Source organism: Malus domestica, chromosome 08 (assembly GCF_042453785.1).
Source record: "Malus domestica chromosome 08, GDT2T_hap1".
In the NCBI taxonomy this organism is placed as follows: Eukaryota; Viridiplantae; Streptophyta; class Magnoliopsida; order Rosales; family Rosaceae; genus Malus; species Malus domestica.
Genome location: NC_091668.1, coordinates 28,810,577 through 28,833,132, shown reverse-complemented (window position 1 = coordinate 28,833,132; position 22,556 = coordinate 28,810,577). Strand labels below are relative to the sequence as shown.

General features: G+C 38.4%; 1 protein-coding gene and 1 long non-coding RNA gene across 4 annotated transcripts; one reads left to right on the top strand and one right to left on the bottom strand.

Moving 5' to 3' along the window:
- The first annotated feature begins 5,398 nt into the window (after positions 1–5,398).
- Positions 5,399–12,030, top strand: LOC114826318 (UPF0481 protein At3g47200-like). 2 transcript variants are annotated; one of them, XM_070826054.1, is made up of 2 exons: positions 5,399–5,690; positions 10,486–12,030. In XM_070826054.1, exon 2 carries the CDS (start codon positions 10,537–10,539, stop codon positions 11,869–11,871), a length of 1,335 nt encoding a protein of 444 aa, XP_070682155.1. In that variant the 5' UTR covers positions 5,399–5,690; positions 10,486–10,536; the 3' UTR covers positions 11,872–12,030. The 2 variants fall into 2 exon arrangements, with proteins under 2 accessions (XP_070682155.1, XP_070682156.1); XM_070826055.1 differs by having other exon boundaries at positions 5,459–5,690; positions 10,494–12,030.
- Positions 7,602–9,420, bottom strand: LOC139197947 (uncharacterized). Of its 2 annotated transcripts, none has more exons than XR_011583358.1 (3): positions 8,529–9,420; positions 8,144–8,445; positions 7,602–8,024 (listed from the first exon to the last, which is right to left on the bottom strand). It is a non-coding gene; the product is annotated as an uncharacterized lncRNA (long non-coding RNA). The 2 variants fall into 2 exon arrangements; XR_011583359.1 differs by having other exon boundaries at positions 7,602–7,994.
- Positions 12,031–22,556: the final 10,526 nt, after the last annotated feature.

Here is a 22,556-nt window from a genome sequence, read left to right as displayed (position 1 = left end):
TCATAACTTATTGAATTGATAACTGGAAATTGATTTACGTTGCATATATTTCATGTGTGGAGAAGAACCCCTTAGCCATTCCATCATCCATTGATTCTTCATAACTTTGCATTACAATCTGTTTCTCTTACAATCTGCCATTTAAGTTTATTTTCGTCCAAATCAAATCCCCAATTATTTTGAATTCCTAGATTAATTGGAAAGTGTGTTGGTTTATGTTTTTAAGTGTTTTGGTACAAGTTAAAACCCAAATTCGTCCAATTTGATGCTTTGTGTTCAAAACTGCCCAGAAAGTGGTTTTTAGGCAGTTTTGAGTGTTTGGTTGCTGTTTTGATTCTTTTGGTTCGTTTTAGTGTTTTAGAGTTTAGTTTTGCATTTTTTGAGTCTAATCTAGTGCTTTAAACTTTGTTTTTACATTTCTAAGTCAGTTTTCAAGTGTTTAGCAATCCCTCCTAATCCCCGGTCGAGAACGATCCCTATTTACATACTTTGCTACAATTGATAAAAAGAGGGTTTAATTTTGTGTGTTAACTTATTTTTCACATCATCTACGAGCGAGGGACTTCACTTGCACTGTGACCAGGTTTGGTTTGTTTGGCAAAGTTAGGCTTAAGGTGTGGATACAACACCCAACAAGTGTCTCTGAGATGATTCTTCTGCCCACAATGACTGCATTGCATCTCTCCTTTCTTTCCTTTGAATTTTTTTCCTTCAAACCTTCTATCACTTGCAACGAAAGCTCTGGACTCAGGATCACTAACCTTAGTACTCATAATTTTCCCTCTTGCTTCTTCTCGTTGAACGATAATGCACACAGTATTGAGAGATGGTAGTTCAACACTCATCAATATGTGGCTTTGTAGGTCCTCATAGGTAGAGTCAAGACTGGATAAGAGCTGAAAGACCTTGTCTTCTTTAGCCTGCTTAAGAAGGATCGTTGGGTCTGTGGTGTGAGGCCAATAGAGATTCAACTCATTCCACATAGACTTTAGTCTTCCTAAGTGCTCGATAAAAGTCTTTCCATCTTGATTCAGAACAAAAAGACTCTTCTGCAGCTCAAATATCCTGGCTGCATTATTTTGATTTCCATACATGTCCTTGACAGCCTTCCACAGATCAAAGGCCGATTCTGAAAAGCTGAAAATTTATGATACCTTTAAGCCCATTGAGTTGAGCAACCAGGACATGACGAGTTGATCCTTGCAGAACCATTCTTCATACTTGGAATCACCAACCTCAGGAGGTACGATAGTTCCATTGATGAAACCAAGCTTAGATCTTCCTCCAAGAGCTAAAGTAATAGCTTTTGACCAAGGAAGATAATTAAACTCAGTTAGGAGTATGGAACAAAGACGTTGATTGGGATTTCCATCAGCTTCACTTGAAGGAGCTGATGAAGAACCGAGGATGTTCTCAAATAGAGCAGCAAGTATATTTTCTTCTTCCATTCCAAAAGATTTCAAAGAACAGGTTCTTTTGGAAGCCTGCTCTAATACCATGTGATAGTTTGAAAGATTTGTATATATTTTTGTATAAGTTTCTAAATGTTGATTATTTTTCAGTCTTAGTTCCAAATGAAATGTATTGCTGCAAATTAGTTAGAACAGATCCTACTTTAGCTTAGTCCCTGAGTTTACAAGCAAGTGTTGCTGATCGTTTAATCGTTTTCATTTTTTGTTGTCAATTTCTTAAAAACTGAAAATTTGTTCAGTAAAAACTAAAAAATAAAAACAAAATGTTTTTCAAACAGCCACTAAATAAAATGAACTCATATGTAGACACCATATCTATGATCTGTTCCACTTGATATGCTCTTCATTGCATACGTACCCAAAAATATAAGCAATGCGGTCAATTGCATCTTTTTAATTGTAGATGCCTTGGATATATATTGTTTATAATTTATAACAAAAATATTTATTAGTACGTTAAATATTTAAAGAAACAAAATAAATCCTATGCATCTCCTAAGCCCTAGTCCTGCATCTTCTTCTTCCCTTCCCATATTTGTTTTCCAGCAACCATGTACGATCTGCTGTTGTGGCTTTTGATTATGTGATTACGTACCAGTTTGGTATTGCTTAACTTAAAAAAAAAAAGGGTATTAAAAAAAGCTTCATGTGCTTTTGTGTTTGGTAAACCAGGTTTTGGTGCTTCCACAGCTTCTGCGCAAATCTAATTTCCCCAAAGGCAGAGAAGTTTCCGGTTCCTAGATTCTTCTTCGTCGAAAAAATGTGACCCGTTAACTTAACGGGTGAAACGGGTGAAACGGATGACCCGTTAAGTTAACGGGATTGGGTTCGTATGACCCGTTAACTTAACGGGGTTGAGTTCGGATGACCCATTAAATTAACAGGTCGGGTTTAAATCCAATAAACCCGACCCATTTACAGGTCTAGCGCTAAGCCCTTTAATGAAACTTCCAAGCACCCAAAATGACCTTAAACAATTAAATAATTTACACATCTACCAACTAGAAGTCTGGAAAGACGTCCTTCCTCCCATATCTCATCTGTACACTCCCATGCTGACAAACCCACACCAAAAAAATGCCACCATCTTTTTTGGCAAGACAAGATTAGGATTCAGATTCGGTATTTGCATCGTGGACTTGCCCGGATCGCACCGCATCATGCGCTCTTCTGTAAATCCGATTCTACCCCCAAATTCAAAGCTTCGGAGATCTGGATCCTCATAAAATGCCCTGCTTCTTCGTATTTCTAAAAATTAGGAGAGCCCGAGTGACTAATCTGATCTTTATCTTTTTCTAGAATCCCCAACCCTTAAAATTGTAGGTTTGCTCCTCTCTCTCCCTCCCTGAAAAACACTTCAAAACCCACAAACCTAGTGAAAAAGATGAGAGATTAGGTGGAGAAACGACAGAGAAAAATCCAGTGAGAAAGATGAGAGGTTAGATAGAGAAAACAAGGGGAAGATATGTTAGATGGAAAGGAAATAGAGTCTGATCGATGACTCTAGAAATTCTAGAAGGGTTCTAAATAAAAAGGTTATAATAAAGAGTTACAAATAATGAGTGGCTCTCTAGGTTTTCATCCCTAGGAGAGCGTAATATAAAGTTATAAATAAGCTAGTAGTCATTTACCACAATAGTGGAGATGTGTTGTACCCTTACATGACGGCGTGAGTTCGAATTTCGTCGGTAGCTAATTTAACATTTAACTTACTAACGCTATCGTTTCATTAAAAAAAAGTTATAAATAAAAGGGTTACAAATTAAAAATAATATTAGATTAAATCATATTAATTTTAGTCATTTAACATAATCAAAACAGCTTTATATAAAAGTTTACCAAAAGCTCAGACACTGTATAAAAAAAAAGTTTACCAAACACTCAACTGCTTTATTTTACAAGTGTTTATTCTCAAAACACAGTAGAAACCGTTTTTTTTTTTTTAAGCACAACAATACCAAACTAACCCTATATGGATTTGACATTCTTTGAAACGTAATCTATTATGTTAGGGTTGTTTATTTATTCTCTCTTCCATTTTCAGCCTTTTCAAATCGCCAACCAACCGAAAACAATAAAGAAAGAGAGATTTCTAGCCTTTTCAATCCAAGCCAAATAACAAAAAACAACCGAAAACAATGAAACTGAGATAATTTGGGATTGTCACGCACTACAAAAAAAAGGCACCCCTTTCGACCCAAAGGATTTCATTGCTTAAGGTTTTACCGATGCGAATTCGTTGAACAAAATTAATCGGGCAAAAGTCGTCGCACAAATATTTTACCCATGAATATTAAATCTCTATCAGGCAAATATTGTTTGTCCGACAAACTTATCGATGACATTTTCGTCAAGCCAAGTGTGTTGACCAACTTGGCTCGACGATATTATTCTCAAAAGAAATCATAATATAAAAAATTATTTAATTAGATTAAAACTGAAATATTCGAACAAATATATGTAAAATATCCTAAACTAACTACTCATGGGGTGACTACTAGGATGGCGCCTAAAGGTCGCTTGAAGGATCGGGGAGGCGAATGCTAGAGTTGAAATTGTTAGTGTTTTTCATTGATTGAGGTGGGTTATAGGAATAAGGTGACGTTTTAGAGTTGAAATTGTTAGTGTTTTTCATGATGCTCTTTCCTTTTCTTCTCAATGAAAAAACATACTAAAGTAACAACGCAATGGTGATGAGAATAAGCGTTCTCAGGTATCTATGGATGTGTGATATGAATTAGGTGGATGATGTTGAAGCATCAGTCAATAAAAAACAAATAGGATCTCAGATATTATACATTAATCCATACATTAGTGCTTGAAAGATTAGTTGTTGAAACAAGAACAACACACTTTTTTTGCTTTTTTGTTTAGCTGTTAAAACACGTGTCTGGCCTGCTGGACGTATATTTTGCTATCTTCACTTGAAGGACAATATAAGTGTTAAATGCATGTTGCTTATGTTTCTCAAGAAACAGAGCATTTTTTGCAACTGTATCTTTTGTAATCAACTCGGTTAAATGTATATAAAAGCCAAATTGCTTATCTTACCAACACTTTTCACTCATCCATCCTTTTTGTTCGTTCATGATTATGTTGAATTTTTTTTTTTAGGTTAAATGTCTCATTCATTTGGTTAAGGCTGATGCATTCAAGTCCTACAGCAACGCGCGGGCATTTTTGCTAGTAAAACACTAAAACAAATGAAAATTAACTAAGTAAACATAGAGAAATAAGATAACAAAGTCACGTAAATATGTTCCTATCACTATTTATTGTTTGTTGGGACAAGGGAATTGTACAAATACACCAGAAGTGATGTGAAGGCCATCGGACTTAATTTGCTTGAAACATTGATGCATGGTTTCTATTTAGTCAACATGTTTCACGTACGTAAAGCAGATTAAAGATGTGGTTGCCTGTGTTGCACATGGAGAATAATTTGTTAGGCATATGTATTGTGCTACAGTGAGGTTCTGTATAAATAATATAATAATATGTGTTAGTTTCTGTTTACGTGTGACCTGCGATTTTACTATGGTGGTATAATCGTACTACACAAGTTGCTTTCGTTGCCCATGACATGCACCTACAGCCACCGACAAAAGATTTGTGGAGCTTAGGGGTATCCCATGGAAGAAAAACTAAAGTATCAGCTAGGTTTGTAAAAAGTAATGGTCCAAATTCCCAATAATCCAGTGAAGTTATGAACTCGTGCCAGCATTATGGACTTTGCAAGTTTCACAAGTTAAGACAAAAACCCTAACATTATTTTTAGTTGAATGGAAGATATGCAAGTTTTACAAGTTAAAACAAAAAACCTAACATTATTTTTAGTTGAATGGAAGATGAAAGCTGGTATTGGCATGGGAGCCACAACTGAAAATACAAGTTATACAACTGAACAATAAGAGTCGATCAACATTAGATATGAAATTTACGTTTAGGATAGTATTGGTAAGTAAGGATAGTTAAAGAAAAAAATTAAAAGCAAAGTCGTGACTCGTGTCTCTCATGAGTCCATAACTCGTAATCGCAAGGTCTCCCTAGTCAACGAGTACTATAATAATGTCAATACTTGAGCAAAGCAGTAGAGGAAACTCAAAAGCCCAAACAACCTTTGCCGAGAATGATTATAGTAGTTCAGCACATTCCTAGCGAGCTCGAGGTTCTGTGATTTGCTGCCTGGTTTGCGTTTCTGAGGACCCAATCGAACTTGTAAGTCTGACAATGAAACTCAAGAACGTTCTGTAGCTTATTGTGATAAGTTTCTAAATGTTGATTATTTTTCGGTCTTAGTTTCAAATGAAATGTATCGCTGCAATTAGTTAGAACAGATCCTACTTTAGCTTAGTCCCTGAGTTTGCAAGCAAGTGTTGCTGATCGTTTAATCGTTTTCATTTTTTGTTATCAATTTCTTAAACACTGAAAATTTGTTCAGTAAAAACTAAAAAATAAAAACAAAATGTTTTTCAAACAGCCACTAAATAAATCCTATGCATCTCCTAAGCCCTAGTCCTGCATCTTCTTCTTCCCTTCCCATATTTGTTTTCCAGCAACCATGTACGATCTGCTGTTGTGGCTTTTGATTATGTGATTATGTACCAGTTTGGTATTGCTTAACTTTTAAATAAAAAACAGGTATTAAAAAAAGCTTCATGCGCTTTTGTGTTTGGTAAACATCTAAAATTAGTTTTTTTTTTCATAGTTTTGGTTGAAAAAAAAAACTGAAAAGCCAAAGTAGCAAAAGCTAGCTTTGGAAAACCGGGTTTTGGTGCTTCCACAGCTTCTGCGCAAACCTAATTTCCCCAAAGGCAGAGAAGTTTCCGGTTCCTAGATTCTTCTTTGTCGAAAAAATGTGACCCGTTAACTTAAAGGGTGAAACGGATAACCCGTTAACTTAACTGGAGTTGAGTTCGAATGACCCGTTAACTTAACAGGTTGGGTTTGGATCATCCGTTAAATTAACTGGTCGGGTTTAAATCCAATAAACCCAACCCGTTTACAGGTCTAGCGCTAAGCCCTTTAATGAAACTTCCAAGCACCCAAAATGACCTTAAACAATTAAATAATTTACACATCTACCAACTGGAAGTCTGGAAGGACGTCCTTCTTCCCATATCTCGTCTGTACACTCCCATGCCGACAAACCCACACCAAAAAAACGCCACCATCTTTTCTGGCAAGACAAGATTAGGATTCGGATTCGGTATTTGCATCGTGGACTTGCCCGAATCGCACCGCATCATGCGCTCTTCTGTAAATCCGATTCTACCCCCAAATTCAAAACTTCAGACAATTGGATCCTCATAAAATGCCCTGCTTCTTTGTATTTCTAAAAATTAGGAGAGCCTGAGTGACTAATCTGATCTTTATCTTCTTCCAGAATCCCCAACCCTTAAAATTGTAGGTTTGCTCCTCTCTCTCCCTCTCTGAAAAAACACTTCAAAACCCACAAACCTAGTGAAAAAGATGAGAGATTAGGCGGAGAAACGACAGAGAAAAATCCAGTGAGGAAGATGAGAGGTTGTACGGAGAAAACAAGGGGAAGATATGTTAGACGGAAAGGAAATAGAGTCTGATAGATGACTCTAGAAATTCTAGAAGGATTCTAAATAAAAAGGTTATAATAAAGAGTTATAAATAAAAAAAAGGTTATAATAAAGAGTAACAAATAATGAGTGGCTCTCTAGGTTTTCATCCCTACGAGAGCGTAATAAAAAGTTATAAATAAGCTAGTGGCCCTTTACCACAGTGGTGGAAATGTGTTGTGTCCTTACATGATGGCATGAGTTCGAACTCCGTTAGTAGCTAATTTAACATTTAACTTACTAACACTATCGTTTCATTCAAAAAAAAAAGTTATAAATAAAAAGGTTACAAATGAAAAATTATATTAGATTAAACACCCTTTTCGAACCAAAGGATTTCATTGCTTAAGGTTTTATCCAATGCGAATTCGTTGAACAAAATTAATTGGGGAAAAGTCGTCGCACAAATATTTTACCCACGAATATTAAATCTCTGTCAGGCAAATATTGTTTGCTCGACAAAATTATCGATGACATTTTCGTTGAGCCAAGTGCGTTGACCAACTTGGCCCGACGATATTATTCTCAAAAGAAATCATAGTATAAAAAATTATTTAATTAGATTAAAACTGAAATATTCGAACAAATATATGTAAAATATCCTAAACTAACTACTCATGGGGTGACTACTAGGATGGCGCCTAAAGGTCGCTTAAAGGATCGGTGAGGTGAATGCTAGAGGCTGCCATTGCCCGCGCCATCTCCCACATGCACTGCGAAAGTCATCATCCCACTGGTGCTCAGCTGCTTCCTGAGCTTCTACTCGTTGTTGCATGGACTCTAACTCCATCTCCAACTACTACAGTCTAGAAGTCGTGATGCTTGTAGGTTGAGAGGTAGATGAAGAAGATCCCCCGAGGTCCCGAACCCGAACCTTTCCTAGGTCGCAGATCTCTCGACCTTTCCGTTGCCCAACCCTATACATGAACAACTGTAGAGACACATCTGGATCAGGTGTCAGCTGTTCCTTACATAAAATAAAATAAAATAAAAAGACAAATCAATTAAGATTATCGATCAATATTTTAAAATTTTTAAGTGTTGAAATTTGAAATTAAAAATTTTGAACGGAATACTTACATAAATGTCTGCAGCCACTTGGTTGCCATAATTGGCAAGCGTATCCCCCCCAAGAGTCATTTCAGGAAAAACGAACTCTTCGCACACTATTCCTCGACCCAAAAAGTGAGGGGGTGTGCACCAGAGTTATGGATGTACTGCTTCGCTTCTGGGTTAGCCTTATTTGATGTCGATTTTAGCAGAAGAGGCACAAGTCTCATAGTATTTGTGTAGCTTGTACTTCCACACCTTGAATCGATCAGTCCACACCCGGTTTATGTACACGGACATGCCTGGCTCTTCCATGTCAATCTCGAAGTTGACTTGAAATAGACAAAAACAAATGTTAGTTTAAAAAATACACTCTAAAAAATTAATAAAAATATTTTTTTTAAAGCACACTTACCGAGATCTCTATCATCATCGCCTTTTTCACCTCAAGGGCGAGCTTCTTCTATGTAGAGGCTTTCATTAGGCAATTGGTGTAGACGATAGCTCTCATTTCATGAGTCAACAGGCTATTAACTTTGGCGTCCGCTCGCCAATGTCATGGGTCGTAAACGACCACGACCTTGGCTTGCATTATGTGAGTGATCCGATTCGAGGACAAGCCTTTACAAATCCCCCACACTTTCACCTTCTTCAAACCGCTTGGGAGTCCTATATCCCCCGTCAGGGGCATGGCCGCCGAATCTGAATAGGCCTTCCCAGTATAAACAGTCGGGGTTGAGGCTGGCACAGCGCCAAGCCGTTTCAGCTGTGAATACGCCTGGTAGATTGGGCCTTCCGGACTGATGAAACTGATGATGTGGCCGACTCGGCGGTAGCCGCCTAGGTACTGCTAGTCCCCTCCAGTGGAATATCTGCCATCTCTACCACTTGGGTACCAGAGGCAGAGCAGTTGCCACTGGCGATCAACCACGATGACAACTGTGGAAAAAAAATCACAAGGTGTTGATTTTTTTTGTAGGTACAAATTTGTCAAGACAAAAGGTGGCGAATTTCTGCTACCACACATCTTTTTCAGCTATCGATGTCGCATAACTATCCAAATGGCTTGCCAGCCAGGGAAACAGTGTAGATATCAAACGCGACATCTGGAAAATAATATTTGCAACCTCTAACAAAGAAAATTAATTAGATCACAATCCTACAACAAACAAAATTAATTAATTACACAATTAAGCAAAAAAATTAAATTAATTGGGAGAGGGAGAGTGAGATGGGTGTGAGTGAGAAAGAGAGCAAAAATACAGAGCAGAGAAGAGAGTTGGGGAAGAAGAAGGGGGAAGGAGAAGGAAATGGAGAAGGTCGCATGACTTGTTTTAATGAATTGGGGTTTGCCCGACGAAATGGTTCGTCAGGCACAGTCACCAATATCGCAAGCAAAAAGGTGTCGATAGGGTTTAGGACAGGTCATTATGGATCTTTGCTCAACGACCCATATACTTAGCCCGACCAATATTTTGTTGGGCAAAGTTACCTCTGCTGACATACTTGTTTTTCCGTTGGGCAAAAGGTGGCATAATACGCACCAATTTTTTTCCTTTGCCGCAAAAACATTGACTATTGAAATTTTTCATCACCCGAAGTCTTTGAAAAAAAACCAAAACCTTGACCAGTTTTTGCCCGACCAAATTTTTTTACTCCGTTAGGTAAACTTACTTTCCCAATGAAATTTGATGCTTCGGGCAAATGGTAATTTTTGGCAGTGATAGTTTGCATAGAAGAATTGTAGCCTTCTTTTCCGTATTTATGTTTAAATTATAAAAAATAATTTGACTTTTTCTATTTATTTATAAAATTTATTTTTTTTATTTTTAAGTAATTAGCAACGAAGATAAATTTGTCCTTGAAGGATTTATGTGAAAATGAATCAAAATCTTAGGCGGTGTTAATGTAAGTTTATAAATCTGAGCGGGTTCTGTGAAAACATAGAAATCCACAAAGGGTGTTTGTGTAATTACCCCTTGAGGTTTACTAGTCTCAGTAGGTTTTTACGTAAAATGGATGATTGAGTTGAAATGCAAAAAGTGAGCAAATCAGTTATTTGACAACTCATCAATTGGGTTCTTTAACTATTGCCATGGTCATTTTTGCTCATCACCGTAAACTATGGTGTATGCTCACCATACACCTAATCAATTAACACGTGTCATTTCACTCAAATTAACTTTCACATTAAATGTTAGTTAACTTTCCCTCAAGCTCAAGGCGCAAAATGTATTTCTCTAATCCTTCTTCGCTTTGTAGTCAATTTTCAGATACATTAGATTGGAAGTATTTTCAGTTTTATTTCATTATGTTCGGAAGAATGTCATGTTAATCTCCTTAATTCTACAGTTAACTTGATTTGTTTTCAGCTTTTCAGGACCACGAACAAATTAATTAGATTGGAATCATAAGTAATCGCTATGGACATAGACATTTTACTTGAAGCGTCGAATAACACCTCAACGCCAAAGCTTATTCCCAGGTGCATCTTCAGAGTTCCTGAAGTTCTCCGCAGACATAACGTACTGGCATACGCACCTGACGTTGTCTCAATCGGACCCTATCATCCACGAGACAATGTACAATTTCAAGCTATGGAAAATCTGAAATACGAGTATTTGCGCGACCTTCTCTTACACATGGATGGGTCACACGACAGGGATATGAAGTTAGAAGCATCGATCAATAAACTCAGCGATTACATTTTAGTTCACACGAAAGTACAAGCCATGGCTGAGTTTGAGAGAAAAGCTCGTGATTTTTATGCGCATCCGTTTGATCCTCTGATGAAAATGGAGTTTCTCCACATGATGATACTTGATGGTTGCTTCCTAGTACAAATATTTAGGAAGTTTGAGAATAAGGAACAGAGGGACATTAATGACCCTATATTCAACATGGATTGCATGTTCCAGTACATATGCCATGACCTTTTGCTCTTAGAAAATCAGATTCCTTGGTTTGTCCTCCAGTCCATATATGAGCTCACCGTGAAGAACCCTGAGCCCTGCCTCTCGGTACTCATCCTCACCGCTCTCAGCTCACAACCACAACTGTCCCATAACTGCCGGTGGTATCTGGATCATCTAAGAGGAAATAATTACAAAGAGGATGAAAGTGTGCTCCACATTCTCGATCTCATAAGAATTTCCATAGTTTTCTCATTCACTGAACGCTATGAGAAACCTTTCCACTATGCAAGGATACAACTGCTAGCTTCAGCAACTGCTCTTTCTGAGGCCGGCATTAGATTCAAAATGAGCTCCGATGAATGTAAAAGCATAATGAACATAGAATGCGAGAATGGGGTTATTATGATTCCGCATCTAGAAATTGGAGAGTTAACTGAATCGATATTCAGGAACCTGATCGCCTTGGAGCAATGCTGTTGTGGTCGTTCGCATAAAATCACATCTTATGCCGTTCTGATGGATAACCTCCTCGGTTCTAGCAACGACATAAATTTTCTCAGCGACAAGGGAATTATAGGTAACTGGCTGAGCGCTGAAAATGGTTCTGAGTTCTTCAGCAAGCTTTACTGCGACACGGTGCTTACTTATTTCTACTATGATGGACTCTGTGCTCGAGTGAAGGATTACCAAACTGCATCGAGGAGGTGGCGAGAAATATTCAAGCGTAACTATTGGTCAGATCCATGGAAAGCCACCTCCTGGATTGCAGCAAGTATCCTTCTGATTCTCACCGCATTGCAGACTGCATACACCATTAAGCAATACTATTTTCATCAGGGATGAAGTTTGTGATTAGTTAAATCTGTGGCATGTATGCATGTAATTCATTTTAATTTTACAATGTATTTTTTTTTAGTATAACAATGTATTTTAATTTTTGTTTTCGGGTATAATAATATCAACTCGTTTTTTTTTAAGTATAAAAATGTGTTGTAAAGCTAAGATTGTTTTTTAAGAAACAAAAAACTCAAAAAAAAACCCAAGTCCGAACCTAGGCGTTCTTAGAAAGAAGGAAATGTGCAACTAACTACCCCAATTTAACTTATTTCTATGTGCTGAAACAATTATATACGGCAACCAAAAATTGGAAAATTCTCTCATAGAGTTGCTGAAATCTCAAGGCTGGCCGTGTTTCGATCGTTTTATTTTCTAATTAATTTGCCATCCCTACATCTGTCCCTAGAATCTTAAGAAGTATTATAACCTCATTCCAAACCCTAAGCACTTAGGGCAAAACCTATATTGGCTAGAAATTCATACATATGCATTTCTATTTCTGTTTTTTCCAACTGCAGTCAAATCTGTAAAAACTCATCCTTTATTAATTTAAAAAAAGGGAATTGACGAAGATGCACTAGAGGCTAGACTATTGACTTTCGTTGACCGCCATTCTGTGACATGTGTGAGCTATTATTCTACCATATTCTCGAAGTACTCGATGGTACGAACGCGTAGGCGCAAGTGAAATCGAAATCGGAGCTACGATAGAGGTTTTACGAAACTACGAATCTGAAAAATACTTTTGTGAAAATTACTATTTTATATTTTATATATTTCTCATAAATATTATATTGTTATTTTAATGTTTAATATTTTTTTAGGCCGTGGGATCCACACCTCGCCCAAAATCTCCTCTCCTTTCTTGCCACGTGTCACTCATCCCTAAAAATACTTGGATATCTCTCTTTTCTCCCAACTTCTCTCTCTCCATTCACTCTCTCAGACTCCCTTAGCTCTCCGTCCATCTCTGCAAACACTGACATTGGACCACCCTCGCTATCCCCAACTCCAGCAAGTTGCACCACTCGATGACCTAGGCCAGCACCACCATTGTCGTTTTCTCCCCCATGTTGAACCAGCACCACTTACTTTTTTCCACGAGGCCATTGTTCATGTTTTTCTTTTCCAATGATATTCACGCGAATTCTCGCCGTTCTCAATGAAGGTAAGGTTCGAAAACTCTCTAGAACTTCATAGATCTTGTTTTGGAGTACGATTAGGCCAATTTTGAGGATTTTAAGAGATGTTTGATCGCAGAACCAACTCGAGGAAACTAATTCCCTATTTTTCGGCAAGAGCCGCGACTCTTGCAAGTGATTTTCACGCCTCTCTGGCCACTTATTTTACTTGGGTAAGGTAGATTTGATTCCCTCGTCCTTTTGTCTTTATTTTAATTTAGAGTGAAATGGATAAAAATCGAGCTCGATCGAAGCTCAGGATGTTATCTTGGCCAACCTAGCCCATAAACCGACGACCAGACCCACGATGGGGATTGGGTCGACCCGACCTGAAAAAAAAAGATCCAAAACCCGGATCCGGATCTGAACCTGGGATCCGGCCCGGCTCATTTTCGAAATGGATCTGAAATATTCCTTTTGTTAACTTTTTTGAAATTTTCTCGGAAACCCTCCTAGGCTAATTTCGACGCCCCGAGTCCCTTTTTGACATCTATTTAGTGAAATTTCTAAGTTTTAAAGTAGTTGATAGGCTCGGCGTCTTGGTTGACTTTTTGGTTGACCGTTGACTTTTTATGAAATTTGTCCGGGACCCTTGTTAACATATTTCGACGTTCTGTTTTTCCCAAATTTAATTGTTTCAATTGAGTCTTACGAATGACACCCAATATTATGCTTAGGAGCGATTACTATCGAACATTCCAGCTTTTCTTGTCCGAACGGCTGCGACCTCGCAAGTATCTGTGAGTGGGTCTTTTCTTTTATATAGTATGTGTTGTGTTTGGCTCATATACTTATGAGTTGGCAACAATTTTGATAGTGTAACTTTCTGAGTGCTACAGGGAAATGGCAACAACCACTTTGTGTTTGGTTTTCGGTTGTGGCATGGAAATCTTTTTTCAAGAGAAGACATGGTGACTGCCACAAGCAAAGTTGGAAGCAAGTAAGACTTGACTTTGTGTTTGCTTGCACACAATTGTGCATGATTGTGCATGTTTTATTTTATATGCATTAAATGATAAATGGAGAAAAGTTGTACTTTATAAACTAGGTATAGACTTTGGTGCATGCTAGGTAGGCTAGGTGATAATTATGTCATGTGAACTTAAGACTTTTTGGCCTTGTTTGTTGGCATAGTTGCTAGTGTATGCCTATAACTAGATGCAATATTTGTGCATTTAGAATGCTTAGAAAGTGGGAAGGTAAGCATCATAGAAGCATCCAAGGGGGAGAGCATCCGGCTCTCCCATGGGAAAGGTTGAACATGGGTTGAGAGAAAATCAAGAAAGCTAGAGTGAAAAGTATTCTAGTGAAAGAACTCTTGGGGTAGGGTGAGGCTCTTGGGAAAATTCTATGAGTGGGTGTGCAAGGGATTCGGGATTGGGTTATGTTGATTTAACTCATGTGTACTTGTACTAGTTATTCTCATAGTGAAGAGCAATATCTCTCCGGGGACGTAGGCATGTTTTTGCCGAACCTCGTAAATTTCTCAATGTCTTTATTTCTTGTATTTTAAACTGTTCAACTGTGGGTTTGTAGTTTGGTGAGATAATCTGAATCTCGCTGCCGCACTAACGAACGGGCCAAGGCACAACAGTATGTGTGTGTGTATATATATATATATATATATATATATATATATAAGCATACCATAAGGGGATGTCTTAATTATATTACGACCAGGAATAGGGGTTATATTGACTAGAAGTATTGAATTATTGTGGCATGATCATATTTACTTTATTTGCTCATTGTATGCTACATTGGTGTTAGTACTTGCCCAGGCCAGGGCCAGGCTTCATGTGAATGTTCACATCGTACCGCATGCTCACTTTGGATCTATTGTAGGTGCCAGTCCTGTCCTAGATTGCTATAAGCAATTAGGACTCGTATGTGATGCGCATAGCTCCAATCTTCACGTGATTGTAGTACTAGAGCGTAAATCATTATTACACCCAGTCATGTTCTTGTCAAAATATCTCTACATGAACTCGTGTGTCAACATATGTCGATGAGCACTCTATATGATATGTTTGCTTATGGGAGATTATGTGATATCGGTCGTTATATGTTTATTTACGCAATATTGCAACGTATTGCATTCTTGTGATATTGCTGGCTACGGTAAATATTTTCATGCTATATGTAGTATATCTATTTGGAAACTATACTTGTTTTATGGCGATGGGTTATTACGTTTTCAAAAAGGCTTTACAAAGTTTTATTTTTAGGCCCACTCACCCTTATTTTTCGCCTCTCCAAGTTTTAGTAGCAGAGTTTACGTGTCGACAAGGATTCTTGGCAAAAGTTGGTATAGGAGAGTACCTTCGATGGTATAATTCTCATTCTACTTTTACTGTGCTTTACTTAAACTCTGACATCACGTGTGAAATTGATTCATTCCCGCTTACATGCACACTTTTCCATTTAGGCACTTTTAGGTTTAAATTTACTCACATTTTCCACGTCACCACACTTTATGGCTTCGTCACCCTCTTGGTGTCGGCCAACACAACTCGATTCGGGGTCCAGGTGAACATTCCGGGTCGGGGTGTGTCAAAATCCAACCGTCAGATTTGGCCTCAAAAGTATTCAATAAATTGGACTTTAAGAAAAGCAAAAAAAGATTCGTGCTTAAATAAAATAGTCTAACCCATGCCAATCAATTCATTTGGTATGCCATTTTGATATACGAAAAGTTTGATATGGTAATTGGTACGAGATTTTTGGTACAGTAAACGTATCAAAACCACAAAAAAAAGATCTCTCATTTTATTAATATTTTGTAAGGATGATTTTCAAATGAAGATTATGTTTGTACGGTTTCGATTAAAGAATGTATACGGTGAAAATACCTTATTTGCAAGGGTGAGTATTTTGGATTTCCCTCATGTGGGATGCAAGTATTATTCATAAATAGGTTTTGGTCATAGTATTAAATGAAAATGGGTCATTAGATAATCAGAGAGTTGATAACTAACACAGCGAGAAATGGAATAGCTAGGACCTATCATCGTCAAATCCTAGATCACAAGCTGAAGTCCACTAGCAATTTGGAATCCACCTGAAGATAGAGAAAACTCTAAAGTTGAATTGACAATCAAATGAATAGATTGTTGAAATTCAGCCCTAAAAGTTGTTTATATAGTCCTAGCAAACACTAGCTACAAAAGGAAAATAAAATAGGAATAATTAAAATTTTAAAGACTTCCCTAAAATATAAAAAATACGGAATAAATGTTTCTAGCAGAATGGTCCCAAGACCAATAATTCCGAAACTTATGTGCAAGTTTCTGGTGAACAAGTCTTGAGACTAGAAACCTAGAGATTTGTCAAAACTGACTCTTCTTTCTTTTTTGCTTGTCAAGCTACATGAAAAGTCCAGAACATTAACTTTCGAGATATGACAACAACAAATAATCTTCTAACCTTGAAATTTTCAATTTTCCAAACACTTTTCTTCATTGAACGCCACTTCCTTGTTTTAATTTTATTACATCTTGTTAGGGCCCAAAAATTTACTAAGAAGCCCAATAATACTTGGAAGTACAATCATTATATATTCGTCACAAAGCTTGAATTCATGCGTATAGTGCAAAACAAGGGGTATGCAAATTCATAATCACGCCACGACAATAGAAATGATAATTCGGACATTCAGAAAATCTTGCTAAGCCCATACAGCACGTATATTCATTATGCCAAGTCATATTGAAACAAGCTTATGATATTAATATATTAACATTTTAACCATATTCAAAACCCAATTTGCCTAGATTCATGCATTGACATAGCCCAACCTTAAGTCCCGCACCTTGTATTAACGTGCATGAAGAAACTTACCATTTTAAGCTCGTGCAGGAAACCAAGGAAGAAAACGGAGTAGAAGCATAGCTAAAGATGGAGCTTTGTTATGGGATTTGGTGCAGGAAAGGAGAGATTTGGTGCATGAAAGGAGGGATTCTGGGCAGAGCTTTCAACCTAGCCTTCACAAGGCTGCCAACTCGCTACAGTTCTAACCCAAAGAAGTAAAATGTAGTTGCGACAATGGAGATGAGAAAGGAAAAGGAAGACTTAAAAAAACAAGAAGATGAGAGAAAATGAAAGGATTCTCCAGCTGAGATTTTGAGGAATTCATGCGCCTATAAGAGCAAGTTCACACCTAACAAATAAGATGGGCAATAGCCCATTTTTCCCCCTAGCCCTCAAAAAATCCACTCCACCTCGTCCATTTAGCTGGCCCAAAGTGGAGGCCAGCTTTGAGCCCAACACAAAATAGACTTAGCAAGAGACCGGTCTACAAAATAATTTATAAAAAAAATAATAATAATATTTTAATATGAATTGACTAGGATATTTAGTTTAGGGATGGAGATGCACTTGGACAATTACTATTTATTGCAGTCAATTACTATTCATTTGGGTGGATTGAATAGACTCTTGCCCAACTTTGTTTTTAAGGGTGGAGTTGCTCTAAATTCAAGTCATCATCACGCTTGGAAGACATAACGCACCAAGCAAAGCTAGCAATCTCTGGGTACTAGAAAACCCTAATTCATGAGCCTTAGCTTTTCTTTCATTCTAGTCTTTGCCATAAGCCTCCCTTGTCCTTCAAAATTACCAACACATTAGAAAACCTAATTAGCCACTTCAAAACCAGCAACCATCAATGATATCTCTCTCACCCTAAATTAGTGGGCTTTTAGCTCCCACACCACGCATCATTTAGGAAAGTTACAATTTGTTGTTCAATCATTCTCATGAATCCAACATATTTAGATCACATTCTCTTAAGTATATATTTCTTGGACTTATTGTTTAAGTGTATAACATCTGATGAGATTACTTTAAACAATAATCTTTGCTCTTACATTAATCCAGATTAGTTTAACATATGAAATGTCTGTAAAATATCATCTCATGATTAGCTTTAGAGTATATTTCAAACATAAATATAATATTAGAAAACCAAAAAGGAAAAAAGAAAAAAAAAAGATCACAATGTTACAAAAAAGATCGTGATGTTACACTACTGGCACTACAATAGAAAGCCGCTTTCAGGGGAGAACTCTTGCTCATCTACCCTTCACCCTCCACCTCCTTCTCGTGCCCACCCCCATCTCCTTCTTCCTTGTCCGCGAAAATTCCAATAACCCTACCCCCATCACCTTGACCCGGCACTCATATTTTTGTTTCTTAATACAAAATGAGAATTGTTATTAGCACTTCAAAAATCTCATTCTACACTCCTCACAAGTATATTTTTCTTTCTAATTATAGAAAGTTTGGAGTGTCAAATGAGATTTTTAAAGTGCTAATAACAATTCCCTATAAAATTTAGAATTAATTCAAATAATATAAAATACTTTTTTGTTTTCTTTACACGTTATGCTGATGTGGCATGCACATAAGCAAAGCATTGGGCCCCACATGCCACATTAGTATTTTTAACGGAAAAGTTTTTTTTTTTTTTTAAGGAAATACGTGGGAAATTTTATTAATAAACGAAAAATGAAGTTACACATAGTCAGGATGACATAAACCTTACCCCTTATAATACCAAAAAAAAAAAAAAAAAAAAAGAGAAAAAGAACATGAATAAGAAGGGGATCATAAACCAAAATCCTCTAGAAACAACAACAACAACAAAGCCTTTTCCCACTAAGTGGGGTCGGCTATATGAATCCTAGAATGCCATTGCGCTCGGTTTTGTGTCATGTCCTCCGTTAGATCCAAATACTCTAAGTCTTTTCTTAGGGTCTCTTCCAAAGTTTTCCTAGGTCTTTCTCTACCCCTTCGGCCCTGAACCTCTGTCCAGTAGTCACATCTTCGAACCGGAGCGTCAGTATGCCTTCTTTGCACATGTCCAACCCGCCGTAACCGATTTTCTTTCATCTTTCATTCAATTTCGGCTACTCCTACTTTACCTCGGGTATCCTCATTCCTAATCTTATCTTTTCTCATGAGCCCACACATACAACGAAGCATCCTCATCTCCGCTACACCCATTTTGTGTACGTGTTGATGCTTCACCGCCCAACATTCTGTGCCATACAGCATCGCCGACCTTATTGCCATCCTATAAAATTTTCCCTTGAGCTTCAGTGGCATACGACAGTCACACAACACGCCGGATGCACTCTTCCACTTCATCCATCCAGCTTGTATTCCATATATTCTATCTTTGATCGGCTTAGGCGAAGACCTTTAGATTCCAACACTTCTCTCCAAAGGTTAAGCTTCGCATTTACCTCTTCCTGAGTTTCATCTATCAACCCTATATCGTCTGCAAAAAGCATACACCAAGGAATAACATATTGAATATATCCTGTTAACTCATCCATTACCAATGCAAAAAGGTAAGGACTTAAGGATTGTTGATGCACAAAATCAGTGAGGACTTTGGTACAACAGAAAGTATTAAGTTTGTGACCTTCGCTAGATTACTCCAGTCATTAGTGTGGATAAGTATGGAAATGGATAGAGACAGGAGAGCAAACACAAGATGTACGTGGTTCACCCAGATTGGCTACGTCCACAGAGTAGAGGAGTTCTCATTAATGATCTCCTTTTATAGAAGAGAGTTTCTAGCCTTGTTCTGACATTGACACGTGTCGTGTTGTGATTGTCTTCCGATGTTGACACATGTCGCGCTATGATTGGCTTCTGATATCGACACGTGTCACTCTGTGATTGGCCTCCTGGTTGAAGGGAAACTCTTCTGGGTCACGTTGACCGGTGTTCGGTAGTTTCGGGATTGGTCAAGTATAGTACAAACAATGCTCCCCTAAGTTCCCGAGTGAGGGAAGCTCCTCGGTTGGGGACTTGCAAGATCCAAGCCGTTGAGTAATCACGAAACTTCTAAGTACCGAAGTGTGGTATCATCTTCACTTGCCTTATCTTTCTCATAGGTAGATGTGGCATCTTCTCTGGAAGTACTCTTCCTTCATCCAGGAGTGGTATCTTTAACTGGTAGATATGCACAAGGTAATGTATCAATTTCACTTGAAGCTTACTTGTAGTTTCAGGCTTGGTCAAGCGCGATACAAACCATGTAATAGGAGTCCCCCAAGTCGTCGAGCTAAGGGATCTGCTGAAAGAGGTGACAGAAAAGGTAAGCAATCAGAGCTCCAAGCAATCAGTCCCAAATTAGAAGTTTGATTTCGAGTTTCGGCTGATTATTCTCATTCTCCCTATCTTGCAGGCAGCATGAAGGATAAAGAGAAGAAAAATGAGAAGAGATGATATGAGATACTTTTGCTTTTGAAGAAGTAACTTTCCACAAGCTTATTCTTGAACTGGGCTGGAGGGTTTTCTGGTTTCCTCCAGAGTATAAGGTCGACTGAAGAATTTGAGGGTCAAAACAAGTCCATCAAATCTAGAGTATGTTCGACCCTGCTGATATGGGATACTTTTGCTGTTGACAAAGTAGTGGATGTATCGGCACGTGTTCTGTTACGCTTGTCTCCACATGCTTCCTTGTATCCTTCTCACTTGCCCTATCTGTTCCTCAGGCAGATGTGGTATCTTCTCTAGAAGCATAAGATGTTGAAGATGAGTACTTGAGAGCAATGTCAGGTAAGTAATCAGGTAAGGGGTTCCAAGCAGTCAGTTCCTGACTGGAAGCTTGATTCCAAATGCAGACTGATTGCTCTCTTTCTCCTTGTCTTGCAGGTAAGAACAATGCCAAAAGAAAAGACAGGGAAAAAGCATGATATGGGATACTCTTGCTTTTAACCCTGATGATATGAGATATTCTTGCTCTGGTGTAGCTTGTTTGCAAAGGTATTATCGGGGGGAAAGAAAACTGAGTATTTTGAGAAGCTTCGTTGGGAGTGCCCTATCAGATATAAGGAAGGGTTGAGCATTTTTGCAGGTCTGCATGTCCGTTGAGGATGGAAGTCTACATATATAGGAGTCTCCCCAACAACAAGTAGTAATGCTATTCCTTTACCCTTCTTGGTCATAGCATTGTAGTGGGAGCTGCCAGCTTCACGTGTTTTAACTCTGTCAGAGCAATTTGAAAAAGTGGTCTGTGGTATCTGGAAAGCTGATGTTGCGTGTGAACATTACAGACAAGCTTTATCCAAAGAGATCTGGCTCTCGAAGTTGAGAAAGCGATGCCTCTTCGGTTTTCGAACAAGCAATCCTGTCAGGGATCTGGCTCTCGAGATTCGGAGAACGGTGCCTCTTCGATTTTTGAGAAAGCAATCCTGCTGGGAGTCTGACTCTTGAGATTTGATAGCGATGTCTCTTTGATTTTTGAGAAAGTAATCAGGTTGGGAGTCTGGCTCTCGAGATTCGGAGGGCGGTGCCTCTTCGATTTTGGAGCAAGCAATCTTGTTGGGAGTGTTTTCTCGAATGTGAGTAAAGGTTGGGCATTTTTAATAGTTTACCATACCACAGAGCACAGAGGTTGACACACAGGGACTTTCCAATTATCCAGCAGTGGTGCTATTCCTTTACCCTTGTGGGCAATAATATGGTAGCTAGACCTTCAAAATTTATGTGTCTAAACTTTGTTAGTGCTGTTTCTTTGCTATTCTTTTACCCTTCTAGGTCATAGCGATGTAGTGGGAGCTGCAAGCTTCACGTGTCTAAACTTTGTCAGAGATCTTTTGCAAAGTTATATGTGGTACCCATGAGCTGGTGTTGTGTGTGGAAAGTGGATGATTGAACAATAAGATTCACGTGCTTTCTACTTCACTAGAAATCTTCGACAGATTGCCTGTAATTTCTGCAAAGCTGAGTGTGCATGTTACAGGTGCTGACAAAGCTGAAAAAGCAAGTGCCTCTTCGATTTCTGAGATTGGCCCTTGTGGTCTCTGAGCAGCCCAGTTTTTTAGAAAGCGCCTCTTCGATTTTTGAAATCGGCCCTCGTGGTCTTTTAGCAGCCCAGCTTTTGAGAAAGCATACGCCTCTTCGATTTTTTAGATCGGCCCTCGTGGTCTCTGAGCAGCCGAGCTTTTGAGAAAGCAAACGCCTCTTCGATTTCTGAGCAGGCGCCTCTTCGATTTCTGAAGCTCCGTCGAGTGTAGATTTTTATAGAGGCTGGCATTAAGTTCCAAAGCACACTTGAATCTCCACCAGTAGAAACTCCATTCTTGCACTTCTAAGATCTTGATTTGTCCGACCTCTTCTCTCTTCAACACCTTTAAAAATATCTGGCCCATCCGACCGTCGTTTTGACTTAAACCTTGGTGAAGAGGCAGCCACGCCTTCTCCAGACAACATATGGTGCCCATCCTTCTTATCCCCTATTGGTCCTTTTACCGTTGGGGATTCCGTGATGAAGAATGATATGACCGCTGCGGTGGTGGCCAGGAACCTTCTCACTCCCAAAGATAACAGACTACTTTCCAAAAAGTCTGATGAGTTGGCTATTAAGGATTCTCTGGCTCTCAGTGTTCAGTGTGCAGGTTCTGTGTCTAATATGGCCCAACGCCTATTTGCTCGAACCCCCCAAGTTGAATCATTGGCGGCTGATGTGATGAGTCTCAAACAGGAGATTAG